The sequence below is a fragment of the Solea senegalensis genome, linkage group LG15 (genome assembly GCF_019176455.1).
Source record: "Solea senegalensis isolate Sse05_10M linkage group LG15, IFAPA_SoseM_1, whole genome shotgun sequence".
Lineage (NCBI taxonomy): Eukaryota > Metazoa > Chordata > Actinopteri > Pleuronectiformes > Soleidae > Solea > Solea senegalensis.
Window position 1 is genome coordinate 17,669,399 of NC_058035.1, and position 20,439 is coordinate 17,689,837.

The window sequence follows — 20,439 nt, forward strand, 5'->3', positions numbered from 1 at the left end:
CACAGCTCCACGCAGTCCGCTGACACTCCACGGAAGACTGTTAGCCGCGAGCAGCGCCGCGTCTCATGCTTGCAGAGAGAGGTACGTGCAGCAAACATTTTGGACCGGGTGTGGTGGTTCAACTATTTTTTTTTTCTTCTTTTTTGTTATTTTTTTGCGTTTGTGTGCGTGTGCGGAAAATAGCTGAAGAGAAGCGGAAACCGCGGGACCCCACAGTTCAGTTCAGTTCAGTTCAGTTCAGTTTACGGGCGGAACGAAAAGTAGTTGTCATCCTGCAGAAAAATCGCTGGGACTGACTCCAGCAGTGATGGCGAAGGAATCGAGGCGAGTTGTTTATCTCAGCGTTTAAAGACGCGGTTAGTCGTTTACAGACAGGCAGACGTGGTCCATGGCTCTCTGTGTGTGTGTGTGTGTGTGCGTGCAGGGGCTTTGGCAGCTGGCCACGGTTTGTCCTTTCTTCCTGTCACAAACTGTGTGTACATTTATGTTGTGTTTCTCTAATGCGAGGATGTGTCTCATCATCATCATCATCATCATCAGCACCGCCTACAGAGAAGCGGAACATAAGACGTGTGTTCTGTGTGTGTGTGTGTGTGTAGTTGCACAGAAAGCAGCAGCGCGAGGACAGGGTGACATGAAGGAATGAAGGCTGTGCACATGTTTGGGTTTTGACTTTGGACACACACTCAGAGCCATTAAGCTACCTTAGTATTGAGTTGAGATATCCTTTTTAGATGTATTTGGATATTGAAATAGTTTTGAGCTGCAGTTATTTGGCTAGTAACACATCTGTTCCAAATTTTAAAAAAAGGTATTAAACTGGTTTAATTCAAGTTCATTATCACTGCACTCAGTGGTTCACTTGCAAATTTAAGGTTGGATAAACAAGATTGACACTGGTTTAGTGTAAATAACACAACTATAGTTATTGCAATTTAAAGTGATACATTGCTATAAATAATAGTCAAGGTACTCAGATGTGGTGGCCCCAAATCAAATTCTGCTTTGTTTTGGTTTTGGTGATGTGAATTGTCAGGATTAGGACTTGACTGTGTTATGGTCAAGGAGGGTTGATAACCACAACCATATTATCCCCAACTCTGATTTAACCACAATTCAAATCTTACAAATAAACTTAATTTAGAGGTTCTGCCTCATTCAGATGATGCTTTGGTATCCACGAGCAGTGCTTGTCCTAACAAGATCAGTGTTAATGCCAGAAAAAGGAACTTGAAGTTCCTTATTATCGAACGAAAGACACACACTGAATGACAACACCGCTTTGTTGTACTGTGTCTAAATTCATAAGAAAATAAAGCTGGTTATATAAATAAAGCTTTGTTGAGACACTGCAGTGACCTCCTTTCTTCGCTAACAGCCTAACCAAAAACCAAAAGTTATCCCTGAACATAACCATAAACAGTTCATGCCAAACCGTCACCTAACCACAACGCACATCTTTAGGCCCTCAGAAAATGAGGTTCTTCCTCATTTGGAGGAGGTTATGTTCCATATGAGGTCTACTGGTCCTGACCATGTCATGGTTTACATTGGATTAGCTGACGTGTAGTCAGAAGAGGAATTTGTGTGTGTTTGTTCACAACCTGTTTGACAGAATGTCATTTGGCTGTAAGCATTCGTCCTGCGTGCACTTACATAAACACACACTCTCTCTGAGGCTTGGCTGTAAACATTACAGTTTACACAGGACGTGTTTTTTTTTTTTTTTAATGCATGAATTCAGAGTAAACGTGGATATGACACTCATCTGAAAGCTCAGTCCAGTTACTCTCTGGTCCGTACTGTAGCTGGATTTTCAGACATGGTTGGCTTGGAAATGAATAAACTGACACTATTTGTGTTGGGTGTTGCAGTTATGTCGATGCAGACGCAAGCTGGAATAGTAATCATTCATTTCATTTTACTGCTCACCCGTTTTAGAACCAAGGGGGAAGCTGGAGTCAATCCCAGCTGACACAATTCACGAGACAGAGTCCACTCTGAACAGGTCTCCAGCCAATCACAGGGCCAACATTCAGCAGTTATAAAATATTTATTTCCTGTAGGTTGATGCGCCATACCTGATAAAACTTATCAAGTCAATGTAAAAATAAACCTGCTCGGTGTTTGATGTGATTGTATCACTATCACAATACACAACACTGAACATGTATATAATATGACAGCAATAATGTTGTATTTTATTTCATATATTTACACTCATTATGCAGCAGCACCAACGTCCATAGAGAAAATCAGCATTTTTAGCTTGTAGAGACCCAGGAGCTGTTGGTCTGCTGCTGCTTCATTTGGCACGTTTGTGTCACGGAGGTCAATCTGAATGATGGTTTTCAAACGCTCCAGTCACAAAATAACTCGTTTGGCAGCGGTGGATCAATAACCTCTGTGCGCTGTGACGTAAAATCACAGTTTTCTCTATGGGGTTTGGTGTGGGGAGTGAGCAGTTTACAAAGCGAGACAAACCTCAAGGCGGTGAAACGAGATAGAGCTTGCAAATGTTTTCTTATGACAGCGTACACTCAAGTGGGCATAGATTTTTATCAGGTTAGCCTTTTGTTAAATGGCATAATATACCCGTGTGTCTCCACTGGCTCATACACAGGGAGTGGTTTTTACTTATTTTGTCCACATCAACTTCCCAATTTAGTTTTTCTTTTACCAAACAAACAAAGACTCAAACCTGACCTCAGACCATGAAAAGTCCCTTCAGAAATGTATTTCTCACAACAGTGATGTCATGTTAGCGTTTCTGATAAATACATGCATCATCAAACTATTTTTTATTAGATGATGTTAGATCATACTTGAACTGGTTCCTTTGCTGGATGTCACACAGGCGGAGCACAGATCGTTCAATAATTCTCCCATTCCAGTGTTGTGTTGCAGACGTGAGGCTTGTTTTGTGCGCTTGTGTTGTGTTCTCATCCGTGTGCTTTGTCACAGAACTAGTTTTAGCTCATTGTCGCTCTGAGTTCTTGGCATTCCTCAGGGGTACAGTGGGATGAACCCAGTGTTGGTTAGGAAGTGAGGGGCTGGTTTTGAAACCGTAGCTCGTCCATTTACACGAGCACATCTCCAGTCATTTCTTGAAATAGTCAATAGCTCCAAACAAAGGACCTCATCATTTTCTACTGTGTAATCACAGATAAACAGACACAATGTGTGGAGTATTATTCACCAGTGTTCACCACATTTTGTGCTCTAACAATATAGCATGTGCATTTGGTTTGTGAAACTGTGCTGTATCTGTTTCCTGTGTAAACCATGTGACTCTGGCACATCTGTCCATCCTGCACTGCAACTCATGACCATGTGCCTTGTGTGTTGCTAACGGGTCAAAGCTGGTAACAGCCATTATAGGAGTGTAAAAGAAAATTATTTATACGGTCATTTTTTAATGTATAACACATTTTATGGTATGAACCATATCATGTGCAGTGTTTATTTGCATTTTTGATCAACTATACCTATATTAATTACCAAGTATTTTGATAGATGAGTGATTGGTTTGTGTGTATGTTTTCTGAATCATCATTATCTGAGTAAGCTCTCTTTTTCAGGATAATTATGCATTAAATAAAAAATACTAGAACAGGGGGGAAAACCTCACATATGACATGGAATAAACAAATGTAATGTTTTTCCAATTGTGGGAACAGTCACATTTTATTTTTTTTTAATGACATCATGAGATCTTGTCCACACGGTTGGTGTAGTGGTTAGCACTCTTGCCTTTCCTGCATGGAGTTTGCATGTTCTCCCCGTGTGTGCGAGGGTTTTGTCCAGGTTCTCCGGCTTCCTTAAATTAAATGATTTGCCAAAAAATCTAAATTTAGTTTCGAGTTCAGAGCTTTTATTCTGAAAAAAAAAAGTACTGATTCAAATAGGTTGTGTAGCTAGAAATGACAGTTAACTTAAACTAAATGTTTGGACAGCCAGGTTTGGGGAGTCAGTGTCCGTAAAATAACTACTTGCATATGTTCAGGCTCAAAGAAGAAGTAGTCATTTTTAAAATTCAAATGATGCACAATAAATATTAACGGCACAAGTACGTATCTCGCATGCATTTGTCTTCATAACAAGCTGGTGATTAAAGGCAACATCTACATTACTAAAACACACAGCCTGTAAAAGCTAATAAAATAATAATTTATCCCAAAGTGCATATTCATATTAACGCCTCAGTCATATTTCAGCGTCTCAGCATTTGAATGAGCATTTGTCCGTTTCATCCTTCAGAAATAGTTGTCACATTGCTGAAGCATTTGAATGACATCCTGTTGCAGCTCTGCTTGGCCCAGAGTATGTGAGTCATATGTGGTGTGATGTGTGATCACAAAGCATCTAAAGTGAGTGAGCAGCCTGCAGGCGAGCCCCACTAATGTCCATGTGACTGTGCCACATACTGAATGGATTCTTTTCTCCTTGCTCCTCGTCGTTCTCCTTTCTTTGTCGTTAAGTGATGATTTCATTTTTAAGTTCGATGTGTGTCCTTTGTGAGTCAACGATTGCAAGTTACAGTACGTGTTGAGGTTTTAAAACTCTTGCACTTGGTTGACATTGCTGCACAGAGTCGGTTGAGACCGAGAGCCAGCGCTGGGCGAGAGATCTAACTGTGTCACAAAGAGGAAATGGTGAAAATGTGCAGTGCAGCTTCTGTTGTCGAAGTGTCTGTCTGAAACTGGAGGTGAAGCTGCAAAACATGCGGAGGCGATACCACAGTTCTGACACAAGACGGTTCAGTTCAGATTTTTATTGTTCCTCATTTCTTCTGCAATAAAAACAATTAAAGAAATGCAATAAACGAGGATGTAGAACAACCAAACACACACGTAGCGGAACGAAACTTGACTTAAACCACTCCCAGTCAAATTTCAACTTCATAAGAGCAGTCAATAAAATGCAATAAAAAAACAATGCAACAGAGTTGATCACATAATGTTTTGATGTCTTTGATGTTCTTTCTGCAAGCCTCAGGCCTACTAATGCAAGTTTCCTTTGTCTTTGATCAGTGTGATGTTAGTTAAACATTCTGGGGACTTACTAGATTCTGCAGATCAGTTTTACGGCGTGTAGCAAGTAAGAACAGCCTCTGCGTGACTTGATCATCTTGATTATCTGTGAAATGTCCGACGGAAACAACACCGCAGAAGGTTGCGACACAGTCTTACAATGTAATGTCTTTTTGTGTTTTTTTTCAAACACAAAGTAAACTGTGAAATGACAAACTGTGACGTATGAGATTCGCTCTCCTCATCTGATGAACATTACACTGGGATTCAGCTAAATGACCAAACCTGAACTTTGAGTTACTTCATACATGGCATCGTTTCAGAATGTAAATGTGTTGCTTTTACTTCATAAAGGCTCCTTGTTCTCCTTTTTTCAAATGCTGTTACACTTTTAAACGATCCAATCTGGACTTTGAGAAAGACTCTTGTTTAAGCTTCACATGTTTGGTTTGTAGATGTTTCTTTCATTCTCAGTCACTTTAACAGTATCAGTTCCAGTATCTGCCGTGAGGAATAGCCTCCTGCTGTATGATTGTTGTGTTGAAAGGTTAGGTGCTACTTAAACAATGCAAGCTTTTCCCCTTTAAGCATTAGTTATGGCCTCGGCCAGGAACACTGGCCTTTTTTATGGTTAACTTCAGGCATGTTTTTCCCCGGCTCACACTCTCGTCCGGAGCCTGGTAAAGAAAAACAGCTGAGTGCAGGGAAGAAAGCCAAGGTGTCTCTCTCTAAGATGCAGCTCTGTTTCTGTAGTTTGCTGGAAAAAAAAAAAAAAAAAAAGAAGGGGAGACGAGGGGGAGACGAGGGGGAGAGTGCTGAAGTGCGGCCGATGTTGGGTTGGCAGGCTGCCACTGACTGTGTTGCGAGGCAGGAAGTGTGACACTGAGAGCACAGGAAGTGACAGCTGTGGAGCTATGCTAACCCTTTTTGTCTCGCAGCAGCGAGGGCTGGGATCAATTCACTTTCGGTCAAATGGAAGCCATACTTTATTTACTATTAATAAAACACCGGAAAAGGCTTTGGCGTGAGCTTATATTTAGTTCATATTACAGTATATATTGTGTCTATATCTATCTATCTATCTATCTATCTATATGTATATATGTGTATATATATATATATATATATATATATATATATATGTGTGTATATGTGTATATATATATATATGTGTATATATGTGTATATATGTATATATATATATATATATATATATGTATGTGTATATATATATATATATATATATATATATGAATTAATGGAAATTTATATAAATATAAATTTGGCAGCAATATGCTCTAATTTATCAGAGCTGTGCATTGGTATATTTGCCTTGTAGCAAATAAGATGACATTCATTGATACAGACCCTGATGTTTATCAGGAAATAAGTGAATAAACATGTTTCTAAAATTATGTTTTTTGTGTGATTAAAGGTACCTTTTTAAAGTTACTCTTCATACATTGATTATGAGTTTAGTTTTTTTTTTGTTTGATGAACAACAAACAAACAAAAACAGTAGTGGAAACTAGACTGAGAGCAGAAGTCAGCATTTGTGAGCAACAGTATGGTTTCATGCCTAGAAAGAGTACTACAGATGCATTATTTGCTTTAAGAATGCTGGTAGAGAAATACAGAGAAGGTCAGAGGGAGCTGCATTGTGCCTTTGTAGATCTGGAAAAAGCCTATGACAGGGTGCTGAGAGAGGAACTATGGTACTGTATGAGGAAGTCTGGAGTGGGAGAGAAGTATGTTAGACTGGTGCAGGACATGTATGCCAACTGTGAGACAGTGGTGAGGTGTGCTGTAGGTGTGACAGAGAAGTTCAAGGTGGAGGTGGGACTACTTCAGGGTTTGGCTCTGAGTCCCTTCTTGTTTGCGGTGGTGATGGACTGACAGATGAGGTTAGACAGGAATCTCCATGGACTATGATGTTTGTAGATGACATTGTGATCTGTGGTGGAGGTGGAGGAAAAGCTCGAAAGGTGGAGATATGCTCTAGAAAGGAGATGAATGAAGGTTAGTCGCAGCAAGACAGACTATATGTGTGTGTGAATGAGAGGAACCCAAGTGGAACCATGAGGCTACAGGGAGTGGAGATAAAGAAGGTGGAGGATTTGAAGTATTTAATCTCCACAGTCCAGAGCAGTGGAAATTGTGGAAAAGAGGTGAAGAAACGTGTTCAAGCTGGTTGGAATGGGTGGAGAAAAGTGTCAGGGGTAATGTGTGATAAAAGAGTATCAGCCAGAATGAAAGGAAAGATATACACGACAGTGGTGAGACCAGCGATGATGTATGGTCTGGAGACAGTGGCACTGAGGAATAGACAGGAAGCAGAGCTGAGGTAGCAGAGATGAAGATGTTGAGGTTCTCTTTGGGAGTGACGAAGATGGATAGGATCAGGAATGAGTCAATCAGAGGAACAGCACATGTTAGATGTTTTGGAGATAAGGTCAGAGAGTAGTAAATGTAAAGTAAGACATTTATAACTTCTAAATGAATGGTAAACAAAATTGTCCGAGTAGTATACTGTGGATGTACGTGGAGAAAACTGGATGTTTTTCTCTGGTTTTCTTTTTATTCTAGTCACTTTTTGGGTTTTTTTGTCTCATCCTCATCTCATTGTCTCACAGCCATGTCTTCCTTCTTTATTGTATTCATCAGGCTTTGCATGGTTACATGCCTAGTAGTAGTAGTAGTGGAAGTAGAAGTATTCGTCTGCTAAATGACATGTAAATGTGTGTGCGTGTGTGCGACATCATGAATTTTAAATGGGTCATCAATTGTGTCCTTTTGTTCCAAACAATGTGAACTCAGTGAATTTCATTAGATGCCATATTTTCACATTGTGATTCTCATACAGGAATTTTACTAACTTTGATGTCATCAGAAATGACAGAGTTCTGTTTCTTCAGTTCGCAGCTTTGTTGAAGACGTTTTAACATCGAAGCCCCAGTGGGAATCCCTCCCCCAGGTGGGGAACTGAAAAAGAGGAAGTGGCGTGTGCCTTATATTAGGCTTGTGTATGTGTGTGTTTGTGCACACGTGAGTGTGTGTGCGCTTGGGAATCTGTGTAGATGCAGATGCAAACTTCTCTGAATTTGCAGTGCGAGTTTAGAGGAAGAGGAATCAAGAAGTTCTACATGGTGCAATCTCCTACATTAAAATATTTTTAGATGCTGCTAATGTTCCGCTTTCCTCTGCTTTCAGCTTTATGTGGCTGCTGTTTAGCATTTTTATGAAGAAAGGTGCTTCTTCTACCGTCTTCTCAGCGTACTGCTGATAACGTCTATGGACACAGGCTGAGTAAGTAGACTTTGTCGTCGTCTCATCAGAGAAATGGATAGATGACTTGGGACATACAGTTAGAAATTGTTTTTCCTCCCGTTTGTGCACGTCTACCTTTCATTATAGTGTTGCGTTTCCTACTTAAACATGTTCTGTGCATGTTTAATTTATGAATCCATCTCCCGAGGCAGGTCATAGGTAAGTCCAAGTCTTCAGCTACGATGGGGAAATCAAAGTCAAACTTCAGTCGTAAGTTTTGCAGATGGACACTTATTTAAACTTGCTCGCACACTTGCATATGCAAACATTCAATGCATTACCATTGTTACTGCCACACAGAAATACTTTTATCATTAAACAAATCCCCTGAAGGCCTTTGTACGTTCTTGAGCTGGTTCGTTGTCTGAATCAAAAGCAACATCTGTTAACCGGTGTGTGTGTTTGTGTTTCCAGCAAATGCATGTGAACACACCACAGGATGTTAGCTTAGCCACTCAGCACTGTTCGTACACAGCTGACACATTTATTGCTGCGCCCGGCAACATTCAAAATGTTCTAAAATAAGCGATTGCCCAAGGTCAGGCTGAAAGTAAACTTGATCTTTTTCTGTTAACAGCACCACTTCTCAACACTTACTCTGAGCCATTTGACATTGAGTTGAGTGAAGGTTTGGGAGGTTCTCGTGTAATGATATATCTACTTCCTCCCACTGCAGACATCAATGTAAAAACAACACATATATACAGTGAACCACAGTTCTTTGATTATGCTTAAAAAACATCTTAGTTACGAAAATAAATGTTTTCTGTTTAAGCTTTAGCAGATGATATTAACATGATCGGGAATGGGTTTTATTTCCATATCAAACAAACAATTTCTGCTCCATTTCTATTCTTAAAACATTAAATCTATTTTGAGAAATGGTTTTGGTTGTAAAATGAGAATTTGGCAAAACTCTTTTGTATTTACTATCCGTTTTTTCTTCCGTGAGCCAACAGTGACATGTCAAACATTCAGTGTTGGGGAAAGAATGTGTGTGTTTGTGTGTGTAGAAACTCTAATGAGGCTCAGTGGCAGGATGGAGAACCCTTTTTTTTACAGCCAGCAGTTATAAACTGAAACATGTGTACGCTATAGTGTCAGCGTGTGTGTGTGTGTGTGTTTTTGACGGTTTCTCTTCAAAGGATCCACACCCTGGAAACCCCTCATATCTCCCTCTCTGTGAAGGCAGCCATTATGAATGTGTGCACGTGTGTTTAGTGCATTTTGGATTAGGTCAGTTTCTTATGACGGAAGTATCAGTTTCTGTATCCAATTCTGTACAAACTGACAGATTTATAAACTGCCTCGCTTAGTTTGTTTCAGTCACTGATGTATTTTAAAGTACATTGTACTAAGTCTTTCTAAACTCTCATCGATACAAAAGTAAGGAGGGGTTTTCCATTACCTCTGCAGTTCTGTTACAACATGACCGCTGCAGGAAATAAGTCGCCATGTTAAATCTCATATTCATAAGACTTCACAGCATTCACTCGCAGCTTTTTTCTCTTTGACAGCTTCCCTTTGGCTTCTGTGTGGTGTGCATGGAATTCCATACATTCAGCATATTTTAAAATTCAATTCGGCAGCCTCAGCACAGAGTTATAGACGTGTATATATTCCCTGACTCAGAGGGTTCTATCATAATGGGGCTCAAACAGAAACACCTACCGTGTTTTGAACAGTGGGAACATGCACATGTTGCTTTAAATCTTTAAATCCACCACCGCAGCTTCTGCCGCCAGGTTTTGCTGAGAAGTTCTCTACGGTGACTGACGTTTTCCTGTTCAACGATAGTTTGTTCAAGCCAAAAACTTACCACAGCCAGGGCGGTTTCCTTTTCTCTGAACTGAACTATGAAGAAAATTACTGTTACTATTATTGAATAAGCAATCAACTGGACACTGGGTCAAATTAATCAAGCTTTAAATGTGATTGTATTCAGTAATTGTCTGATATTTAGTCAAAATGGCAGATATTTGCTGGCTAGTTGCTTAGTATTAGAGCACTGCATGAGCTGGCGAGACTATATATATATATATATATATATAATGACGCCTCTGTTCTGTACCTGTATCTCAGAACATGCCAGCTAAATGGAACCCAGCCTCCACTGATTTGATTATTTACCCCTGTGATTGTAGGCAACATGTTAATAACCTATTATTAATCTTACTGAATGTGGGCCATTATAATGTAGAGTAGGAAGTGACACACTTGGTGTAAACGTCACAAAGTTGACACTACCACTCACTATGAGGCAACATCAGAACAATTTGTCCCTGGTTTTAAAACTGACTCTAAATGATGTGTTATGTAAAAAAAATCACGTGTCCATGTGCTCCAGTCTCTCCATTAATATTTTCCTGTCGTCACTTGCAGACATCATGGACAGTCATGGTCTCCATGTATATATGTATATATACATATATATATATATATAGATATATAGATATATAGATATATATATACACATGTATATATACATACATACATACATATATATGTATATATATATATATATATATATATATATATATATATATATATATATATATATACACATGTATATATACATATATACATACATACATATATATGTATATGTATATGTGCATATATATGTGTGTGTATGTATGTAGCTTATAATTGTAATGTTTGATATTTAGGAGTTCAAATCAGGATAATGTCCATAGTTTACAAGCTGAACCGTTGAGAGAGACAAATCAATTGTGCAACTGTGAAAAAGGCTACAGCTGTTCAAGTGAGGTGAACAGCTGAGCTGGAGATATGACACACATTCACACATTCAGTTAAACAGGCCATGTTAACTGCTGTTTTCTCATGCGGAGTCTTTCCTTTTGCTTTTGACCTACGAGTAGAGCACACACACACCACAATCTAATCCATGATGAGAAGTAAATTTTTTTTTTTTTTTATTGGCATAGAGCAGTTAAAATGTCAGTGTGGTCCAGTGTGATCAGACTATGGAGAACTGCACTGGGATGAAGGAATGCATTCAGGGCATGAGAGGATGAACATCGACAGGCTGTAGACAGATAATGGTTTAAGGAAGAGAAACGAAGGTGATGAACATCTCAGAGGAGATGATGCATGGTTGAGAGAGAGAGAGAGGAGAAAGTGGGAGGAGGTGTATTCACAGAAAACATAGCTAGTTTCAATGCAGGGGTACAGTATGATTACGATCATCACCATCATTCTGGCAACCGGATGGCTGCGGTGCTGGAGCTGTTTGTTGACTTCCTGTTTGTCAGCAGCATACAGGAAGTAAGAGCTAAGGATGGTCTAAGGATGTGTTAAGAGGCCGAGCTGTGAATAGTCTGCATGGAGGAGTTTATTATTTTATTTTTGCAAATCTGATTCGTAATCAACAGCAGAAAATAGTTTGTTAAAGAAAATGTAAATAGACTTACTAGGACACTTTACTTCCCTGAGTGTGTGAATCTAATCAGTTGCATTCATGGTGATGCTGCTGCACTGCTCTCTGTGAGATTAAAATGACTTGCGCAAGAGTCGTTGATGTTTTGCAGCTGTTTTCAAAGGAACTTTGTTAAGATTGTCTGGTGTGTTCCTGGTTTGTGTTGTTGGGCCCTGAAATTGAACTTCACTCTGAATTGAATTCTGACCTGCAATAACACTAACAGAAACGTAGCTTATTTTCCATACACTCTAACATTTAGTAATATGTGTCACCTGACCTTGAGGAATTCAGTTCTAGATATATGCAAATCATGTTTTGAGGTTGTAATTTAGGGAAATTAACACTCAGGTTTCATGCAAAGTTGTACATTTATTTTCAGTGTTATATCACCTGAAGGGAAACCTCTTGACTTTTTAAAGCCAGTGTCCTTGGGTTATGTGTACTATGAGTGGACTGTTAATCCCTCTGGGAATTCACTACATTATAAACACTCCCTGCTAATTTAACTTCTCTTTCCAGTTATTCCATTTCTGACGGTCACCTGCAGGTTTACTGAAAGTTCAGCACTTGCTGCCATTTTCGGTGTTACAGGGGTTTGAAAGTCCAGATCCATTGACACGGATAAAACCTGGTTGAAACTGAAAAATTGTCTTATTTTTCTAGCCTTGATGACGACTCTAAACTGTACATTACGGCTTTGCCATTCACCCATTCACTCCCACATTCAGACAGTGCTGACAGCACGTCAGGAACCACTTGGGGTGTTTCAGGTGTCTTGTCCAGGGAATCCAACGTTTGACCTTCCAGTTGAAAGACTTTTCCACTTCTCCCAGAGGAGCAATTTTCCACAACAGTAACTTCCCACAAGAGCACTCTGTATTCTTTAGACCTTACTTGGGTTGGGGCAAACCCCAAGACTTAAAGAAGGGAAGGTATAATAAGTACCAGGTCGTGCTGAGGGACGAGTTAAGTTTTTTACACAGTCAAATGTTAGCATAGTTTTTCCATTGGCTTCAGGCTTCACATGTGGTGGTTGCTTCAAACCAGTTTTGTTTTTAAAGGTTTGGAGGACACAAACTCTCAAGTGCATCAGGGAATTACAGTGTCCTTTGCATATCAGAAAGGATGTAAACGTTCTTTTGTAAACTCACTTCCACTTTCTGTTTCCTCCCTCTCAAGTTTATGCATCACATGCACCTGTTTTTGTGTTGTAGAAAATCATATTGTGATTATGTTTGACGGATATTGCGGTACTATGCAAACATTTGTACAACTGATCATTTTGCAGCTTAATTTTCACACACACACAAAAGTTGTGTGGTAATTTGATGTTTTTCTGAGAACAAAACATCCTGTCTAATAATTGCAGTGATTTCAATGTGGATATCGGCATTTGGAATTAGTCATATTGCAAATTTGGATTCTTTCATGGTTAATTGTGCAGCTCTAATAGTGTGTATAGAGCCGCACCTAACGATTATCTTCATAATCGATGAATCTGTTGAATATTTTCTCGATTAATCGTTTGGTCCATAAAATATGAGAAACCCTTAAAAAAATGTTGAGCAGTGTTTGTCAAACCTGGAAATGATGATGTTCTCAAATCAAAATGATTAACTTTTAATGAATGAATGAGTTATCCATTGCAAAGAAATTAAGAAAATACACATATTTAAGAAGCTTAAACAATCGGAAATCTTGTTTTAATCATAAAAAAAGCTTTGAATCGATTATCAAAATAGTTGTCGATTCATTTAGTAATCGATTAATAATCATTAACTGTTTCAGTTCTAAATGTGTAGTAAGCTTCTGTTTCAAAACATCATCAGGCTTTTGCAGAAACACGGTGGTGCTTATACAGATTATTGGCTCATACAAACATACTTATAGGTAGTGTGTTCAATTTCTGCTAATAAATGTCACACACTGGACCATTGTCCAAATGTGAATCACACTAAAAACTGTTATTTTGTCTCTGAAGCAGAGACAAAGATTTTACTCAAGAAAAATGTGTGTGACAAAAATTGGCTATCTTTATAATTATACAACTATTATGATTATTGACAATCTATTTCCTGTTCCTTTTTGTGTCACAAAACCCGTTTCCTACAACTGCTATATGTCTGCAGTGATGGAATTTTTAGTTATTTTCTGCTGTTTCATTAAGTATTTGTGTGATCTGTCTTTCAGGGTGCAGCGTCCAGTGCAGATAGATTAAAGTGGAGAGAGGAAGATGCCAGTCCCACCTCCCCCACCACCCCCTGGACCTCCCCCTCCTCCCACTTTCTCTCAGGTATATCTGTTGGTTTGTCCAGTGAGCTCCGGCTGTTGTGATCATGCTCAGCAGAGACCTCTTTTGGCCAAATTGCCACACAACACATTACACATTATTTCCAGTCAGTTTAATCCCACTTTTTTGTGCGCTCTTTGTGTCACATTATGTATTAAATTTCAATAGTTTCATAAATGTTTGCGTTTCAGGCCAACACAGAGAAGCCAAATCTAAATCGATCCCAGCAGCATGGAAGGAACGCTCTGTTGTCAGATATTTCGAAAGGTACCAGATTAAAGAAGACTGTTACCAATGATCGCAGTGGACCCGCACTGGACAGTAAGTCAACACTTCTGCTATTCCTGTAATAGGCCTGGTTGGTGTGTAGCTAGGTTACACAGTCACACTAGCTTTGACATAGTGATACAGTACAATACAAACATGCAGCAAAAATAAATTGTACTGTATATAGAAAATGTATCATGCAAGAATACGGTTTATTGAAATGTTTTTCTTAATCTTACCAGAACCCAAAGGAGGAGGTGGCGGTGGAGGAGGAGGTGGAGGAGGTGGAGGTGGAGGAAGTGGCGGTGGAGGTGGCGGAGGAGGTGGTTTAGGAGGGCTCTTTGCAGGAGGGATGCCCAAACTGAGGTCTGCAACAAACAGAGACACCAATGGTAAAAAAAAATAAAAAATACTTACAATTACAGTTTACTTTAATAATGATGATTATAAACAACATAGAAGGCCTTGCTTTTAGGGCCACATCTAATATATTTGATTTTCTCTTGTGGTTCAGACTCGGGACCCAGTCGAGGACCTGTCCTCCCCCCAGGAGGCCGCTCTAGTGGCCCCAGTCCCTTTGGTGGGAACAGTGGAATCTCCACTGGTCCCCCTAAACTCCCAGCAGCCCCTGTTGGTGCCCGCAGCAATGTCCCTGATCTTCCCAGAGGACGCCCAAACTTCTCATCCAGACAAGACACTCCAGGAGGTCCACCTCCTCCCATACCCAACACACCTCGACCAACCCAGAACTTCCTGTCTCGTGGGGGCCCAACTCCACCGTCAGTCCCCGGAGGACCCAGATCCACGCCTTCTTCTGCACCTCCACCTCCCAGTGTTCCACCGGGGAGACACGGACCTCTCCCTCCAACACCAGGAAGCTCCTCATCTGGATCTCGACCAGGCTTCTCTGCACCTCCTCCTCCACCACCCAACAGCAGCCGACCTCCTTTGCCTCCAGCTCCTGGAGGGAGACCTCTGCTTCACGACGACCGCCCCCCACCACCACTAGGTCCTGTGGGAGGTCATCGGCCATCTATGCCCCGCGACATGCCCCCTCCACCCCCTTCTGTCAACTCCAAACCTTCTTCTTCTGCCTCATCGCCTCGTTCCTCACCCAGTGGGGGTCCACCTCCTCTTCCACCAGGGCGACCTGGCCCTCCCCCTCTCCCTCCCACCCCAGCTGGAGGGGATGACCACAGTACACCTCGACTACCCCAAAGGAACAGCTCACTCAACAGGTACTGGGAAAGTTAGATTTTTTTTTTGACATCCAGAAAACCAAATTTATAAACAGTTAATGGATGACTAGCATTTAAGCCAGATGTGTGTCCAATGCATTTCCTGCCTAGCAACAGACGCTGAGATTAAATCTTCATTGGTGGCTGTGTCAAAACATTGAAGCAGCCAGTCCTAGTATCCTTGTTTTCTACGTCCTTTCTTCTGAGCTTGAACCAGATGCTCCTTTGCTCTTCCACCTCTGTCAAGTCTTTGAGGGCTTCTTCTCAGCTTGGATCCTCTACTTTCATGTGATTTTGGAAAGTACTTTGTGGATGTTCCAGTGTAGCCTCTGCATCCACAGGCTACACAGTTGATGATCTGCAATCCTGACTGGGAACCGTCAGCTGTCAGAGTTTTCTTTTCCTTTCCTTTCAAAAGCAGAGGGCACCAAAAGTCATTGGACCACAGCATGTTGTGCGATTATAATGTTGGGGTAATTTCATAGGGAAACTTCACCCTGCTGTCTAAGCTCAGTCCTCATGTTCCACTCACTTCTTAGTGAAAGAAGGGTCTTTTCGGGGTACCTTAACTAACATTTTAGCTAAAAAATTCAACCAGTGTTGTAAGTAACCGACCCATGTAATGTAGAGTTTAAATGAACAGTTCCACTACCTGATAATTGATTTTGCATGGCACAGTGTGACGGACAATCTCTGCCAACACATAAAGGGAGTGAAAGTGGGAAGGAAAAGGGATGTGGTGTTGGAGGTGTTGATGCCATTGAGACACTCGCTGTATTATTTAGGGCTTTGTTTATTGAGATTCTGTAATTGTGCTCAGTAACTTCTTTCCTTTATAAGATTCACTCACTCACTCATCTTCACATGAGGGCCACGGGGGGTGCTGCTGCCTCTTTATAAGATGATGCTTTTTATTATTGTTATTATTATTATTATTATTAGTCATTGTGAAATTCATAAATACATTAAAACTCAACTTCTTCTCACCAGTCACAGTCCCACTCCACTTCATGCCAGGACAGGACCTCTCCCTCCTCCACCAATTGAGAGACCGCCCTCTCTTGGTAGGACCCAGTCCTCTGCACGCACAGGTATACAACCTATCAATAACCTGACCAGTGGGTTACTGCTGCATTCAAGTCATTTAACAAAGAAGAGAGCAGTTTATGTGTGTACCATTTACATGAAAACATAATTCATCTCAAGAATCAGCTATGAGGCAACTTATCAATTTTTATTTTTGCCTCCAAAAGGGCCTCTTCCTCCCCCTCCTCCCTCAAATCGTAACATGGGTGGGGGCAGTATAAGGTCATCGCCTGCTCCTCCCCTTGGTCGGCCAGGCCCTGATCTCCCTCGTGGTGGACCTGGCGGCAGACCTCCCCTTCCTCCAGACAGGCCAGGGACTGGAGGAGCCCCTCCTCCACCACCACCCATGGGTAACGGCTTCCAAAACTCCCACCACAACCAGATACAAGGTAAGGAGGTTCTTCAAAGTGTTAGTCTGCTATATTTGAATATTGACAAAAACATTTGTGGGGGGAAACCTACAGAGCAGAATGCTAAAAATAATACAAGGCACATACTGTAAAAATACATTAGAATAAATTAGCCAAACAGGATCTAATATATTATCCCATGGGCACCAGTCAAATGACTCCAATTATAGCGTTTGTGGGTGATCCTCTTTATATTTGAAAGACTTTACTGTTGTATGAGTTGTTTTTACTGTGTTCTCTGTCAGAGAAACATTCTGACCTCCATTTGTGTTGTGTTATCCCACTGAACTATAGACAGTAAGTTTGATTTGCAAAGAAAGGACCTATGTGCTCTGCCCTGAAAAATCTCATTTGCAGAATCTGCAAGTTATCTGTTAAACTGACTCTTGCTTATAGCTTATATGAATTTTCCTGCATGTGCATGTGTGTTGTCATGAGAAAACCATTGACTTCTATGTCACTCCATTAACAGATGAGTGGGAGTGTCGCTTTAATTTCCACCCAGTGTCAGACCTTCCTCCACCTGAGCCTTATGTGCCCTTCCAGAAGACCTACCCAAGCAAAATTGCCAAGACCGACGGCAGAGGTATAGATACAAAACATGCTGTTGGATAAATTCATGTTTTTTTTTTAAGTAAAACGAATGACGGGTGAAAAACAAAAACGTTTTTTTAAGAAAAAGTGGGTGCTACAGTTTCAGGTCAGTTGGACTGTAAACAGTGCCTCCCAGTGGAGGAAAGTCACATCTGTTCTAATGAAAATCTGTTGTTTTTTTTTCTTTCCAGGTTCTGGTAAAAAGGAGAGAGGAGCACCTCCTCTTCCTCCGATACCCAGGTGAAGAGGAGGTGGCAGCCATGACAACACCTGGAGCCCCTCCCCCCCTGCTTTCCTCCTTCTCTCTCTTCCTCTGTTGCCTTCACTGTGCTTTAAGTGGCAGCATTTGATTTTGTTTATGGACTACAACAAGTGATCTGAAATACGGTTGACCAAGTAAAAGGACAGACTTACATCATACTGTAAACCTCTGCAGCAGCAGAAAGGTAGCATCTAAAGACCAAAGCCTGTTTCTACTGTGGTACACTGTGTTCAGACAAAACGTCAAATATGTACCTCTTTGGGTACTTGAATATTTTGTTTTGCTTTTTCTTTTTTTTTTTTTACAACTATGTTTTCTGTTTGGGCTCTGATGTGGCTGCTGTGACTAGTAAATTCCTGATAAACAGTAGCATTTTCACAAAACTCAATCAACAATCTATTCACGAACATGTTTTTCCAATTTATAAATTCCATCACATTACATTGCTTGCTAATATTGCATCAACCAGCTGCACTTAAAAAAAATATTCATACTTAGTCTTGATAAATAGCAGAGGTAAAGCCCTAAAATAAGATCTAATGGCAATAGTATAGTCAACATTGCAATCCCACGATCATAATGTAGTAGTCCAGGGCATTTAACCGACTTGCTGCCTTCCTCAAGTGTTTTAATAAGCTGTTTCTCTCTCTCTCTTTATAACAGTGTTTCCATTGTGCCTTTTTCTATTTAGGATTCTTCGAATTTCAGGATTCAGCTCCAAAATGTTAAGGGAAATAGTATTTTGTGCCTTTAAATAATATATACAAGTCAGGTTACCTGGGTTAGACAACCATTTGTTGATTTAAATGTAAGAACAGAAGCAATAAGGTTGTTTTGGTTGCCATGTTATCTTGGAGGGAGGTTTCAAAGACAGGAGACGGGTCTCTCTGTGGGGGGCGTCACACAGTGTCAGCGGAAGCTCAGTGAAAGGAAGTGGAATTTCATCACAAACTTGGGATTTTCTTGGCCCATTTTCCTAATAAATTCCTTCGGAGAGAGCATTTTTATGCATTAAATGCAATCTAAATTTGTTTCTGACAACAATAGCTGGCCATCTTTCCTCAATAATTTGTTGTTTATGAGATCAAATCACATAATCATAGTTGCATAGGCATCTGAGGGGAGGCCCATAGTCTCAGTCTTTGAAAACCTTTGATCTAGAATCTAGATCTAGTATTGTCTTATTTACAGCATTGACACTCAGACATGAAACCAAACAGAAAATGGCTACAACTCCCTGTCAGCGCTGTATAGAGGTTCAGGGGAAATGTGCACGTTTGATTTGTCAAAGCCGTGTGTGCCTTCACAGTATGTATGTATTTACATCTGCATCTCTCTGTTGGGACAACTTAACGGTACTTTTAATTTGATTGTTAAATGCAATATGAGCTTACATTTGATGTTCATGATTGAGATATTTTAAAGGATATTGTGTTGGTTCACGGCAGCATTGGTTTACAATTGAATTGATTGTTATTTTTGCTGTTTTGTTAAAAGCTGCCCTGACCAACCATGAAGGACCCATGTATGTACTTGTATGATTTATCAACTGGTATTGAAAGATTGTAATATTTTAAGTTATGTTTAAGAACTGTGCAGTATTATGTTTTTGCTTCACCCAGCACTGCTTTGAAAGGTCTGTTGTATACATGATGTATTATTATCATGTGTTGGTCAAAGAGGCATTTTCTTTTCGACAATCACACACAAAAATAATCTATTTACATTATAAATAAAATGCTTTAAGATGCTCTATGTTCTCTACTTGAGGTGAAATGTGCTTTCATTTGAATTTACAGCAGATTGAATATGAAATAACTTGATTTCTAACAAGGACGTTGAATTGCAGTGTCAGCATCCAGATAAAGTGACTGTCTTTGTATTCAGATATGGTTCATTAACATGTTTGTGCAATACAATTGGGCAATCATTTGATACAAATGTGACACAATATTTAGAACTTATGACACATTTAAAAAGCTTTTTGCATATTTTTTCTCCAATGTCCTATCATCTCTGGATTCTTGAAGAAGTATGTGCAGGTGTTAGTCATCAACCCAAACACTGTGAAATTAGTGTGAGCGACTGTAGATTTTCAGCAGAATTAGCAGTGTAACTTGACATTTCTAACCTGACATTATTAATCACTGAAGTTCAATGGGCCCTTTGAACAGCAGTTATTTTAGCATGTTTTAGCAGGAAAGGCACAGGTGATACTGATTAACGGTGTCTCTGTTTGGTTTATGGGAGTCAGAAGAGTGTGACTGATAACCAGTGTGCACCCTTAAACCTGCTAAATTGAACTCAGGTGTTATTAATTTGACTATTAGTGATTTTCCTAATGTGACCTGACAAACTGACTTCTGTGCTGAGGGTTTCTTTGAAATATCAAACTGGTTAAGTTTGGCATGCTGTGCCTCATGGTGCTTTATTTCACATAAATAGAACATAGTAAGGAAGAAAAAATTGCTTACTGTAAGTTGAGAAACG

The 20,439-nt window shown here is 40.1% G+C and overlaps 1 protein-coding gene across 3 annotated transcripts; it reads left to right on the forward strand.

The window, feature by feature from the left end:
* The first annotated feature begins 17 nt into the window (after nucleotides 1-17).
* On the forward strand, nucleotides 18-19,713 carry wipf1b (WAS/WASL interacting protein family, member 1b). Of its 3 annotated transcripts, XM_044045769.1 has the most exons (10): nucleotides 19-81; nucleotides 8,244-8,339; nucleotides 13,993-14,095; nucleotides 14,284-14,413; nucleotides 14,602-14,751; nucleotides 14,874-15,597; nucleotides 16,588-16,688; nucleotides 16,851-17,072; nucleotides 17,566-17,679; nucleotides 17,879-19,713. In XM_044045769.1, the coding sequence occupies exons 3-10, from the start codon at nucleotides 14,036-14,038 to the stop codon at nucleotides 17,929-17,931; spliced, it is 1,554 nt and encodes a 517-aa protein (XP_043901704.1). In that variant the 5' UTR covers nucleotides 19-81; nucleotides 8,244-8,339; nucleotides 13,993-14,035; the 3' UTR covers nucleotides 17,932-19,713. The 3 variants fall into 3 exon arrangements, with proteins under 3 accessions (XP_043901705.1, XP_043901704.1, XP_043901703.1); XM_044045770.1 differs by lacking the exon at nucleotides 8,244-8,339 and having other exon boundaries at nucleotides 18-81; XM_044045768.1 differs by lacking the exon at nucleotides 19-81 and having other exon boundaries at nucleotides 8,072-8,339.
* The last annotated feature ends 726 nt before the right edge of the window (nucleotides 19,714-20,439 follow it).